This window comes from Polistes dominula, unplaced genomic scaffold (genome assembly GCF_049000335.1).
Source record: "Polistes dominula isolate Pdom_NZ unplaced genomic scaffold, Pdom_raw_medaka contig_37, whole genome shotgun sequence".
Classification (NCBI taxonomy): Eukaryota; Metazoa; Arthropoda; class Insecta; order Hymenoptera; family Vespidae; genus Polistes; species Polistes dominula.
Window position 1 is genome coordinate 3,157,115 of NW_028301169.1, and position 14,204 is coordinate 3,171,318.

Below are 14,204 nucleotides of genomic sequence, written 5' to 3' on the forward strand. Positions count from 1 at the left end.
TTTATCTGACAATTACTGTGTTTAAAACATTTAAACGACTATAATTACTTACTTAAATGCAGCATCCGAGATAAAAGTTAAATAGCTATCGTTAAAAATTTCATTGCATGATCGAAAAATTTTATAATCGTATAATCGTTGAATTTTAAAATATTCAAATGAATAATTAGTATAGAAATATCTTAGCATGTTTAGAACATCTATAAAACAACTGTAATTATTGAAATTTTTTTTCATCTTACGATCGTAACGATATACATGTTAAATTTGTATAATTATAAAATATAATAAATGTATATAAAATATTTAATAATAATAATAAGAAGAAGAAGAAGAAAAAGAATAATTCTTCAGCTTACGCACAATTATAATTTCTTAAAGCAAAGTATTCAAATTGAAACGCGTTTATGGGTACATATCTGTAGATAAGAGTAGCAAGATCGATAATATCTCGAAACAGGAATCAGAATATATGTTTTTTTTCTTTTTTTTACCTACATACATATGTATGTGTATGTATATGTATACGTCGACGAGCCACGCTCCACTACGGATAACGCAATTGATAATTTTCTCCGTTCTTCTTTCTCGATGAGAAATCTATAATTTTGTTGGATACTCTGATCGACGTTACGCCCATTACTACTTACTCATACGTTGCGAGCTATCTCCGTTCATTCCTGGATTGTGTCTCTGCGTGTTTCGTACAGAGGTTCTCCATAAAAAAAAATTAAAAAAAAAAAAAACTATTTAAACATATTTTGTTAATATTACATTAAAATCAATTTGTCTACCAAAATAATAAAATTATTTTTTAAAAGTATACATATATTTATATGCATATAAATGAACGAATAGTAAAAGAAATAATTTGATTAATTTATGCAAAAAATTATCAACACTCAACGATCTAAAATTTCGATTAAATTAAATTTGAAAATTTTAATTTTAATAAAAAGAAAAAGAAATAGCTTTATTTTTACATAAATATTTCATTATATTTTATATCATGTTACATAATTTTACAATATTTTGATAATAATTGTATTTAATAGTGACTACTATAATTAATCTCAAAATAATTCTAAAATAAAACAATAACTCGATAATTCGAATAATCGTATAATCTAATGTTTGATACAAGTCGCTAATATTTTTATAAATAAAAATCACAAAATTATATGATCCATAATATAACTTATTTTTCTCTTCTCATTATAAGAGTTTAATATAGATTTCTTTATAACATGACCCAATTGAGAGTTATACCTATAATAACGAGAGAAAGTATGATTGTTGTTCAAAGTAATAAACTTGTAGTTCACATTATTCGAAACTTTGGAGAACCCCTGTGGTACTCTTTTATAGTGATTATCGTTTAGCGGATAGTCGCGAGTTACGATGGCAATACGGGAAATGCTACACTCATCCACCCTGGCCAGGCAGAACGACCGTTACATACATACATCGTAAGTTCTCGCTAGTTATTCTCTCTTCATTCTGCATCAATAGTTGATATCGAAAAATAAAGAACAAGGAAAACAAAACTTTAACATGATCAACACACATTCTCCTTATTATTAATCAAATTTATTAATAATCACATTTGACACGTGAACTTTAAATTTCATTCATATTCTTTACTTTCACGTTCCATATAATAATCTTTGTATTATCTTTAAGATTACTCGAATGATTTCTAATTTAAAAAAATAAAAATAAAAATAACACATGTATTAACCGGAAGTAGATGATACCGTAATGTTCAAGTTTTGAGGAAGTGAACGTAAATTCTACGCGTACTTACACGTGTGCAATTGGGTTGTTACGTGTAAAGAGAGGAATGGGATACTACAAAGATAGAAAGAGAGAAGAGAAGTAAGGGAGTGAGCTACTCTTTATACTTTCTTAACAAAGCAATTTAATAAATCGATCACGTAAAAGAAACGGTGCCGAGAGGTTTTTGCATATTCAGTGATTACTTATTAGCCCAGGAATAATATATTCCTAAAAAAAATGTTCATTTCGTAAGACGATTGTCATATCATCGATGCCGACCGGATAACTATGATTGCATGCAACCAACAAGAATCTTGAAAATTTATTTAAATCTCTAATATTGAAAAATCACGATAATGATAATAATGATGATGATGATGATGATGATGATGATATGCTAACTCGAATAAATCATATAACTTTTGACTATGTTACAGTGAACAATTTGAAGAGATATCTAAAAGTTTAAGGAACAAAAAAAATATTGTTAGATCTTCTCGATGACACTGTATAGATCGTTAGTTTAGCTTTCTCGATCATTTCACCTTTCCCAAATAAGAAAGCTCCGGGTAAAGCTTTACGAAGGGGGCGCCGATCACGATCTCACCGCATCGAAAATCACTCGGCGGTCCTGGTGATTGTATTAATTCACTTGACAGAATACAGAATACGGGACGCAGAGTGTATACAGATGCCTGGACTCTCAAGTGTGTAGATGTGTAGTATTGTCTTCTCGGCTCCTTTCTCGCATTAGCATAAGAATTCAGCGTGTACCTGATGCGCCTATCAATCGGCTCACGATGAATCAAGAACTTAAATCTTGCACCATGATCAAGCAGCCGACGCTCGAATGTTGAAATATCGTCATGATCGATCGAAATTTTACCCACGTTGATACGTAAAAAATAAATAAATAAATAAATAAAAAAACAAACAAAGCGTACACACCACTTTTACACCTACGTGAAGAAAACAACAAAAAAATACAACTTACTTTCTAACAATATAAGGAAAAAAGATGATTACGTTTGGGTTAGTCCTAACTTTATCAAGTTTCCTTAGTTTATAATTGTAAGATATCGCAATAGTGAGATATGATATCAATTTTAAACATATCTAATATAATTTAATAAGAATTTTAGCTTAAACAAGTAAGAAATATGTACATTTAAGTCGCAGCATCCAAAAGAGAAATTTTCAAAATAAGAAAGAAAGAAAATAAATAATATTTTTCGTAAAAGGAATTTAATAAGTAAGTTCTTAAAAAAAAATACGATTGAAATTATTACTATTTTGTTTTATCATAATGATATAACGATCGACAATTTGTCAACAATAATACCTCTCTCTGAAGCAAAAAAATTGATTAATTAATTTAATTAAATAAGTAATATTAAAAATTTGTATTTAATTATGAAATAAAAAAAACAATCAATCGATCAATTAAAATCTGAAATAATACAAATACCAACAATATTTATTAACCAATCTATCATAAGATGTCATGACCGACATACTTTCACATATTTTCGGTAGCTGAAGTTAAAGAGAGCTTTAATAACTAAAACACGCACAGGATAGAAGAACCAGAAGAAGAATAAGAAGAAGAAGAAGAAGAAGAAAAGGTAAAAGGAGGAGGAGGAGGAGGAGGTGGTGAAGGAGAAAGAACGTGTACGGGGACAACATGGCTTGGTACGTGTTCTGTGTGAGTGAGAGAGGTTAACCTGAGAGGATAGATGCTCTTCCGCGTGCGGATAACTACTACCACTACTATTACTACAACTACAACTACAAAAACGATGAAGAATAAGAAGAAGAAAAAGAAGAAGACGAATACTTGGGACACACAATCGTCTTTAAACGTTAGGCGTTCTCCTCTCGTGTCAACCACCGAAGAAAGTTCTCTTTCTGCGCTTGAGCAACGCCACGGAACTCCCTGCCTCCCACCCACCCTCCCACCTCTTTCTTTTTCTCTTCCTCCTCCTCCTCCTACTACTTCTCATCATTCTCTCTGTGCTTATGTTTAGTACTGCTGCTGTTCAATCTCCTCTCTTCCAACTTGACTGGATGACCGTTCGCGATCGTTCGCGATCGCATGAACATTCAAATCACGACGGGACCATGCGAGCACGTAACAATTTCTGTTCTCGGGACTGGAGCCACTGGATCGTCCCTCAGCCTCATGACCCTCCCCCTTCTCTCCTTCCTTTCCTTCCTCACTCTTTCTCTTTTTTATTTATTCTTATTATTTCTTATTCCTTCCTATCGCGACTCTTTTTTCTTGATATCGTCAACAATCTCTCTGTAATCTTACTATCTATTATTTTCTTTTTTACCATTGATTTTTTCTACTACTAGTTATTATTAACCAAGTGTTGGTTAATTTATTGGAATGTATTAAAGAAGACATTTATATAACGTTTGCGTGTGAAATATTTCAATGATATTTAAATTGATAAGTTTTCTCTGTTGTACAATAAATTTGTTACTACTTTAGAAATTTATTTGATGCTTCTCCCTCCGAGATGTTGAAATATTTTAAAAGAAATTATATAATGTTTATGATTAATCCTTAATCTAACTACTTTTAAGAAGATTTAACCGATACCTTTTGTTTTAGAATATCTTACAAGGTAAACAAAATTGTACAACTTCTGTATTTCTAATATATCAAAGATATTAAATTAATTAACAATAATATGTCTTCTTTTTCAAATTTTTCACGTGATATATTATAACCCTATAATATTCAGAAGTTGTTCGAACAATTCAAACCCTAAATTATACGTATAAATAACTAAAGAACCTTGAAGAATAAAGAAACTACGTTTGATTGCGTAAATGAACGATCTCGTCATCCTAAATGAACATTGAAAATTTTCATCGATAGAATAATAGTCGAACAAATGATAAGTACCCAATATGTTGGTGGTACGCATATTGGTATTTAATTCGATTTGATCGCCAAACAGGTAGAGGTTAAAGCTTTTACGAATGCGACTGGCATTGTCTCTCTGGTAGGTGGGAGGGCCGAATATGGTGCTCAGTTTCAAAGATGAGTACGAACGATGAGACGACTGTTTAAAACGAATAAGGACGTGACGTGGCCATATATCCTTGCATATAAGGGAAACATATTTTGCTGTTAATAGTCAATATGCATTATAGAGAAGAAAGACAATGAGCGGATCTTCGATGCCCGCACACGACGATGACGATCGAAGATGACGTCTGCTTTGTCTCCAGATGATGATCATAAGAGAGACACGATCATCGATCTTTAAAATAATTTTGAAACATCGTCTAATATTTATATACGTACAAAAGAAAATAGTAATAAATAAAATTGATAATATAAAAGATTATATATGTCTGTAATTATGAAAGTGGTCTAAAAGTCAAAATTTAAAAAAAAAGAAAATGAGTTTATCAGTTATTTCATACTACACATTATTTTAACCCATTGATTGACAACTACGAGATATCTCGTAGTGTGTGCTGCAATCTTAGATTAATTACAAATGGTTATTGGAATTAAGTAAGAATTATTAAAAAGGTTAAGTAAAATATTTATATGATGTAAAAAACATTAATTATCAATTATTGTAAATGCCATTACAATGTTCTATCAGTAACTTAATATTACTAAAAAATTGCATGTATTCTTTAAAATAAAACCTTGACACCCAAAGCAAGACGCTCTAAATATGTCTGGTAGTCAATGGGTTAAACTAAATTAATTCAATGTAATTTTCACGATATTGTCAAAAATACATCCGTTAGAGATAATGTTTGTTATTTCAATATTATAAAGAGTTCATTCAAGTGTTCAAATGTAATTCTTTAAATACCTCTACCACTTTCATAATGGTGGGCACATATATACGTATAAAACATTTTCATTCACAATCATTGATCTTGATATCTTTTCAAAAATATCATAGAAATAAAAAGAAGACAATGTTTAAAATGTAAAAATATAGAAAATATATTTGTTAATTAAAAAAAAAATAAAAATACATGTAGATGTATGTATATCTATAGGTAGTACCTATATATATAGAGAGAGAAAGAAAAATTAATGCGAGACTCGTCTGCGTTAAAAGGAACGCAATAAAAGATTTAACGACGTGTTGAGATAGTGGGTCAACGAATTCGATCGAGAGATTCGAAAACGCGTCCGAATAGAAGCCGAAGCCACCTCGATTGGCACCGGTGTGTCGTGCGTGTGCACGCGCTACTGTAAGAGGAAGAGAGAGAGAGAGAGAGATAGACAGACAGACAGAAAAAAAGATAGAGTAAGAGAGAGAAAAGAGAGAGAGAGAGAGGAGTCGAGGAAGAATGGTACGATGAAACAAGGAGAAAGATAGAAAGAGAAAGAGAAAAAGAAAAAAAACAACAAATGAGAGAGAGAGAGAGAGAGAGAGAGAAAGACGGAAAGTAAACTTTGGATGCGTTGCACGATTCGCTACGAAATCTCGGATTCTATTAGCGGAGAAATTATAACGGATTGACGGACGCAGGAATGGATGCACGATTGGACGGATGAACGTAGCCCCGACGACGAGGAGACAACGACGGACGAAGACAACGACGACGAAAACGAAGACGAAGACCAAGAGACCAAGACGATAAACGCGCAACAGTTCGTCGGGAAAAGGATTTCTCCTGAATTGTAAATACTGATCAGACTGCAACACGATACCCTCGGTCGTTTTCGTTCCTCCTTTTCCTTCAAACTTTTCTTTCCTTCGTTCTCTCTCTACTCTCTCTCTCTCTCTCTCTCTCTCTCTTTCTATCTTTTTCTCTTTCTTTCACTTTATGTGCAGCATCGCATGTTAAAGTACTTCCCGGTGTAACTTGTGAATCGTTGCAACAAGAAAATTCTGTAATCTCTCGATACGACCCAGCCAATTTCGATTACGCTAGCATATTCAAATTTTACGTTTATAAACTTAAATGTATTGGAAATATTTTGTTTTTCTTTTTGTTACATTTCAAGTTTTGAATAAGAAAATTATGTTATTTGGTTACGGCAATGAAAAAATTTGCTAATTCTGAATTTTTTTTGTCAGTAATATCTCGATTACGTGCAAATTTGTAATTTAATTTATATATCAAGTTATTGTTTTTTGTTGACAACATTTAACATTGTTTTTCAAACTTTTCGAAATTATTTTAACATAATGATGTGTGTTATATGATAATTATTAAAAAAAAAAAAACAATTGATTAAGTAAAATATTTTCTTTTTTTTTAATAACTCTAATTTTTCAAAACTATGTTAAGTATTACAATTGACAATTTGGATGATTAATTATACGCATTTAATAAAATAATATTAAAAAATGTTAACTATACGATGTATGTATCTTACGAGTATGAAATTGTAGTGACATCTGTTAACGCTCATTCATACAATTTTACACTTACCTTTTTAAAACTTTCCTACCTACACTTATCTACTTTTCCTATTGTCGATAAAATGCACAAACAATTTTATATAATATTTTTACTTTCATTTATCACATATTCTCTTTATTCGATAGTAAAATTAAAAAAAATTAATTCATACATAAATATTTTGTATATTTTGATACAAAAAGTAAAAAAAAAAAAAAAAAATTCAATATAATAAAAATCATATAATTAATAACACTAATTCACTCTAACAGAAAGAAAAACATTTAATATTAACACTAAAAATTACTTGAAAAAGTAATATAAATAATAAGTTATTGATATTTCTTATTTTTTATGTTAGAATTACAAAAAAAATTAAAAATAATAATCTTTTAATGAAGAGAAAATGAACAAATTACCAATCGGTATATGGCGCCTCTTAAAAATAAAAATAAAAGTAAAAAAGCATTTATACCCCATACTAATTTTAATATACACAGTCACGTGTTTTATTCTGACAAAAACGATTGCATACATGTTGTGTGTATAAAACGATGTTTAGATTATCTAATTAAATCCTCACCGAGATTTATCATTATTTATTGTGAGGGGTTCAGACAGAGAAAAATAAAAACTGAAGATAATATAATATAATTTATTAAATTATGATGATGTGATGTCGAACGGTATTTACATAAGTTTACAAAAAGTGGGGTGGTTACAAAAATACAGAATACAAAAGAGTTACAAATATAAGACCGACTGACTGATTTGCAGAATAACAGATAACAAACAGACAGATACAGACAGACTAACTAAAGACTGAAGACTAAGGACTGACTAAGGACATTTTCTTACTTCTTTCCACATATTTATTTCAGAAATGAGCTACACCCCTTTGGAGAGGGAAGGAGATTATGAATCTTATTGACCAATAGCATAAGGATCCACCCCATAGTCCACCGATGGGTACAGCCTATGGTTTTTGGTAGTGGAAACTATGCATAAAGAAACTTGATCTAGAATATCGGAATGTTATTTATTTTTATGGTATCGCATGTGTCTACATAGGAATCCGAAACTTCTCAAAGGGCCCAACACTGCACAAAAGGTTTTCATCGCACCAATATATCTTGATAATTCTTAGGTTTGTTTATGGTTTTATGATTATCCTAATCTTTTCTTTTAGTCTCTGAATAGAATTTTCCTTTCAAGAAAATAAAATATGAAGAAAAGAACTGAATACTAATTTTTTTGCCTACATTATTAACAAATATTTTTGGTATATTTCACAAATATTTCAAGTAATATTATAAAATTGTAAATAATTATATTTTATATTTAGGATTTATATGTGTGCCTTCAGAAATTCATTTATACATATAATATTTTCAAAAGCAGCCATTTAAGGTTCTCACATAGAAAAAAAGCAAAATGGTTGGATGTTAAATCCCACGATGATCACCTGTAACAAAAAGAAAACTATATCAATCATACTATCAACTTATGCAATAGCCTGACATATAAATCATCCAATTCGCAGATGCACTTTTTAATTAAATTCTCTATTTATTTTTATCAAATATTTATTTATCGTTGCAATAAAATTAAATTTAAACGGGTGATTTTACATTTACAAAAAATTAACAAGTAAAAGTACAAATATTAAGTTACTAGAGAAAATAATATCTATTAAATATAATTAGTAATACTTTTAAACTGCATTATATAGAAAAGAAAACTATTTACAAATTTAATAAAATACGATCACAGTTAAAAATCTTAAAGACAAAAAAAGTAAGAGAAATTACTTTAATATTCACCGAACGTTAATTAAACTTCAAAATTTAATAATAAAGAAAATTTTAATATTTATGACTCTAATTAACTAAACACATGTGCACCTTTTTGACAATATAGACACAAATTTGGTGTCCCAAGGAGATGGAATGGTCCATCATTTCCAATTACAACTAAAAATTAATGACGAACAAAGAAATAATAGAATAAAATCTAAAATATGACTAAAGAACCATTCTCGAAAGATTCGAACATGATGTTGAATACACTCTAACTCATGCTAACCCAATTATAAAATGGATAAATACTATTTACACACACAAGTTTATACATACTGTTAATATGATTGTATGATAAGGATTCTGCTCCCTGTTGCGTTTGCTTTGAATGAAAAAATAATTATTAACCTGAATTATTCTTTTTTTTTTTTGTATTTTGAACGCATACTCCATCTAAAGTATGTTAATAAAATTAATTTCTAATTTCCATAAATTGTAAAAAAAAAAAAAAAGAAAATCGATAAAAGCTTAAAAAAAAATTGAAAAACGTTTAATATCAACCTATCGATGAATTATGTTTCTCTTTCTTTTCATTTGGCACGTAAAATTATAATCAAGTAAGTTAATGTGTCTTATATTTTATTTAATAATAACATGGAAATTTTATGTAACGCGTAATATTATATATGTTTTATTTAAATTTTTATTTTACCTTGAAATTATTTTTATAATAAAATATCTCGGAGACATTAATTTGAATTTATATACTTTTTAAGGTTACGTAAAATTTAAATAATATATATTAGTTTTTTTATTAAATAATTCGTTATCGATTTATTCATTTCAGAAAATCATGTGATCGAATAATTTTAAAACAAAACGATATGGATTATTAAACCCGGATTTGAACAAAAACAATGATTCGTCGCGTGTCTTAAATTAGGACCATAATTTTATCATTTTTTATTTCGTTAAATAAATAACCGAGAAAATTAAGGACGCGAAAATAAACGCATCAATTAATTTTCAAATCAAATCACTATGATTTAAAGGTGTATATTGTTTTATTGTCGTATAACGACATTTCGAATATACTGGAATCATCCTAATTACAGTTACAATAAAAAGATAGAATGAAATGGACGGTAATAATTATTTTCACATACATTTTATATATATATATCAATTATCCTAATTTAATATTATCATTATTATTATTCCTAATTAATTTATTTTGTTAATTATTAACAAGCTAAAAATTTGATTTACGATCATCCGGATATTTGTAACGTTGTGGAATATATAAAAAACAAGTTTTATTTTGCAACATTAAAAAATGATCGAAAGGAAGCGAGAAAAATGGAAAATGTTGAATTTTTCAATATAGACAACGAGCTAATTTATAATAACTTTTACAACGACTTTGGACCTTTGAATCTCGCGTGTTTGTACAGGTAAATAAAAAGATTAGAATTTTTAACGAAATAAGAATAAAAAATTAAAGTTGATTTGTCACAATAGGTATTGCTGTAAGTTGAAAAAGAAATTAAACGATTCAATAAACAAGCATAAATTACTCGTGCATTGTACTTCAAGAAATGAGGAGAAAAGAGCAAATGCTGCTTATTTGATAGCCTCATACGCCATTTTGTATTTGAATAAAACTCCTAATGAAGCTTACAAACCTTTCATCGTGGGTAACGAATTAATATCGTTTAGGTTATTTCAAGATGCATCTTTGGGACCATCGATTTACAATATTCATTTACTCGGTAATATTTTTGTTTTTTCTTTCATTATTTATTATTATATACTTAAAATTATAGCATGCCAATCTTAATTCTTGTCTAATTCCATTCCAATTCTAAATCTAGATTGTTTAAATGCCATTTACAAAGCTGTATCCTTTGGCATATTCAACTTTGAAGATTTTAATTTAGCTGAATACGAAAAATACGAACAAACACAAAATGGTGATTTGAATTGGATTGTACCGCAAAAATTGTTAGCTTTTCTAACTCCAAGTACGGAAAATGGAACGATCTATCATCCACCAGAATGTTACATTAATTATTTTTTAAACAATGACGTTGTTGCTGTCGTTAGGTTGAACAAAAAAACATATGATTCTAATAGGTATTGCAATTATTTTTCAAACTTGATCTCAATGTCAGTAACCTAAATCACATAACGAATAATAATAATAATGTATTTCCAATTATTATTTTTTTTTTTTTAACAGTTTTACAAAAGCAGGAATATCACACTACGATATGTTTATGCCAGATGGTACTGTTCCACCAAAAAAAATTCTCTATAAATTTCTTAAATTGGTGGAAACTACAAATGGAGCTATTGCTGTTCACTGTAAAGTAATTGTCATTTTAAAATATTCATTTACGATATTTTTTTTTTGTATTATCTTACTTATATAATATATTATAATCTTATATATAAATAATAGAAATAGCACACACAAAAATGATTCAAAAGGCACTCGTACCTCAAAAGAAAGCATTTTCTAATTGATTTAATATATAATTTGGCATTATTAGGCAGGATTGGGTAGGACAGGTTCTCTGATAGCAGCATACTTAATAAAGCATTATACAATGACAGCCAGAGAAGCTATAGCTTGGGCACGAATTTGTCGAACTGGTTCCGTTATTGGACATCAACAAGCTTGGCTAGAAAACATAGAATGCAGTCTTTTGAATGCAGGCCAACAATATAGGTATACACACATATATTTATACATATAAGATGGTGATTAGAAAAGATGATCTAACAAAGGGAGAACCCTTAACAGGACACCAATTTTTTGTTCAATTCTACACAATTGTAAGATTCCATCAGGATCATACATCATTATATAAAAGCAGTAAAATCCAATACTTCAGCGCTTCAGAAAAAAAAAAAAAAACAAAGAAAAAGTTTCATTTGCATTCTTATATATCAGTTCGTTTCAGATTGATAAATAAATTTTGTACAACTTTATATAATTTTCCACACCTCGTATTAGGCTCAGAATTTTTTAACCCATCTTGTGTATAATAAATTTAGTAAAATTTATTTACTTAGACCACACTGTTTCATAATCACCTTCTCATATGTATAACTATGACTGCTATTAGAGTGAAATAATATAGTATGATATATAAATAAAATAGCAAATATATGATAACATTATATTACAGACTTAAATATCATGGGGATAGCAATATGGTTTTACAGCACAGATGGGGAATATACTCGATCGATATTAAATTAGAGAACAACGAACGTCGTGGCCATTCTGAAACTGATTATCCTAATAATAATCACCAAAATAATTATCCAGGCAAGTTGTTTCATTTATATCTTATAGAGTTATTTTATTTGATTCAATGAAAGAGTTCTTCCGTCTTCCCTTTTTTTTTTTTTATTTTATCTTTCATTTTCTTTTTTTCTTTATCTCTTTAACATGGGCCTAAGGAAAATGTGGAAGACATCGTAAAGTTGTAGTATACTAAAAACTTTAGCTTGTCAAGTTGCAAGTATATTGCATTATCCTTTCATATATGTGTATCCTTAATTTGTAATTACTTCTATGAGAGTGACTTTAATTAAAAATAATATATATATATATAGGAAAATGAAAAAATAAGATTAATAATACGTTGTGTCCTAATGTAACGTGCTATATAAGAAGCTTCGTGTTTTTTTATTTTATTTGTATTTTTATTTAAACAAGAAATAGCGATGACTTACCTAAGAATAAGGTAGTCAAATCTAAATTATTGCGAACATTAGATAACTATGATATAAACGTTAAACGTTTGTAATTCGTTAATGAATGATAAGAAAATGATTTTTCTTGTTGTCTTAATTGATTGTTATAGATATTAATAATTATGTATATGCGTGTATGTATTTTTGTTATATATAGGTAAGTTACGAAATGTAAATGGTACGATGAAAACAGATACAGAATCTTCAAATCAAAAAAAGACACGTAACAAAAAGGATTTAATTAAATGTCGTTGGAAGTTAAATAATTTGAAAGGTACTTCGACACAAGGTGACAAACTAAATGAAATTAAAATGAATAGAGAATTAAATTATTACAAATGACGTAATCGTTATTAAAGAATGAAGAAAATAACGAAAAGAAAAAAAGTTCTCTATTTCTTTGTTGAAACTGGCAATCTGTAAAAAAGTTAATAAAAAGAAAAAAGATAAAAATCATAATTTATAATATATATATATATATATGTATGTATATATATATATGATAATAAATAATACCGTATAAAATATATATACGATAATAAATACCTGTTTTTTTTTGTTTTGTGTTATTTGACATATTTAATAACGTTACGTATATGTGTATTTAAATACGTTAAAAGCACATGTGCTTTTTAGGTATAAAAACAAACTATTTCGATTTGTTATCATCTCTTATCTCCTTTTGTTATAAATGTTATAACAAACAACGATAATCCGTAATGAAAACAGAGAATAAAATGTAATAATATTAAAAACGGAAAAAGAAATGATTATAATTTCCTCTTTTTGTACTTTTTCATCAGGGTAATTATCACTTCTTTTTTTTCTTTTTTTTTCTTTAGGTTACAATAATTATATCGAAGACCGTTTTTTTTTTTTAACGTAGAGAGAGAATCTCATTCTCGTCAGAAGAAAACTTATTTATGTATTTATGCACAACTGACATATTTAAAATACGCTATTTAAAAAAGATGTCGCGCATCTGAATGTGGGAATGTTTTTCTATTTTTTATTTATTTTTTTAATTTTTTTTTTTGTTGGGGTTTGTTCTTTTATTATTATTATTTTTTTCCTTCTTTTTTCGTTTAATGTCCACTCTTTTGTTTTTTTTTTTTTTTTTTTATTTATAAATATCACGAACCTCGAGCAAGCTGCATGCTTTGCGATGCAAGCAAACGGTAAAATTGGTCTGAAGCATTTATCTATGTACGAATAAAAGAAAAAAATTTAGAAGAACAAAAATACGACAAAAAGAAGAGTGATTTGTATAAAAAAAAAAAATTACTTTTTCGTGATTTTATAGACGATTGCATACAAAATGACTATTTTTACAAACTAAAATAAGATAGATAGAGAGAGAGAGAGAGAGAGAGAGAGAGAGAGAGACACTTTATAGAGAGATAAAGATGAAAAATAGATATAGAGATTAAAAAAGACGGAATAAGAATTATT

General features: G+C 28.4%; 1 protein-coding gene across 1 annotated transcript; it reads left to right on the forward strand.

The window, feature by feature from the left end:
- Positions 1–1,247: 1,247 nt before the first annotated feature.
- Positions 1,248–13,886, forward strand: LOC107069869 (dual specificity protein phosphatase CDC14C). The gene is made up of 9 exons (XM_089179253.1): positions 1,248–1,287; positions 10,234–10,435; positions 10,503–10,753; positions 10,856–11,117; positions 11,224–11,353; positions 11,537–11,715; positions 12,179–12,328; positions 12,715–12,770; positions 12,907–13,886. The coding sequence occupies exons 1-9, from the start codon at positions 1,248–1,250 to the stop codon at positions 13,092–13,094; spliced, it is 1,458 nt and encodes a 485-aa protein (XP_089035379.1). The 3' UTR covers positions 13,095–13,886.
- Positions 13,887–14,204: the final 318 nt, after the last annotated feature.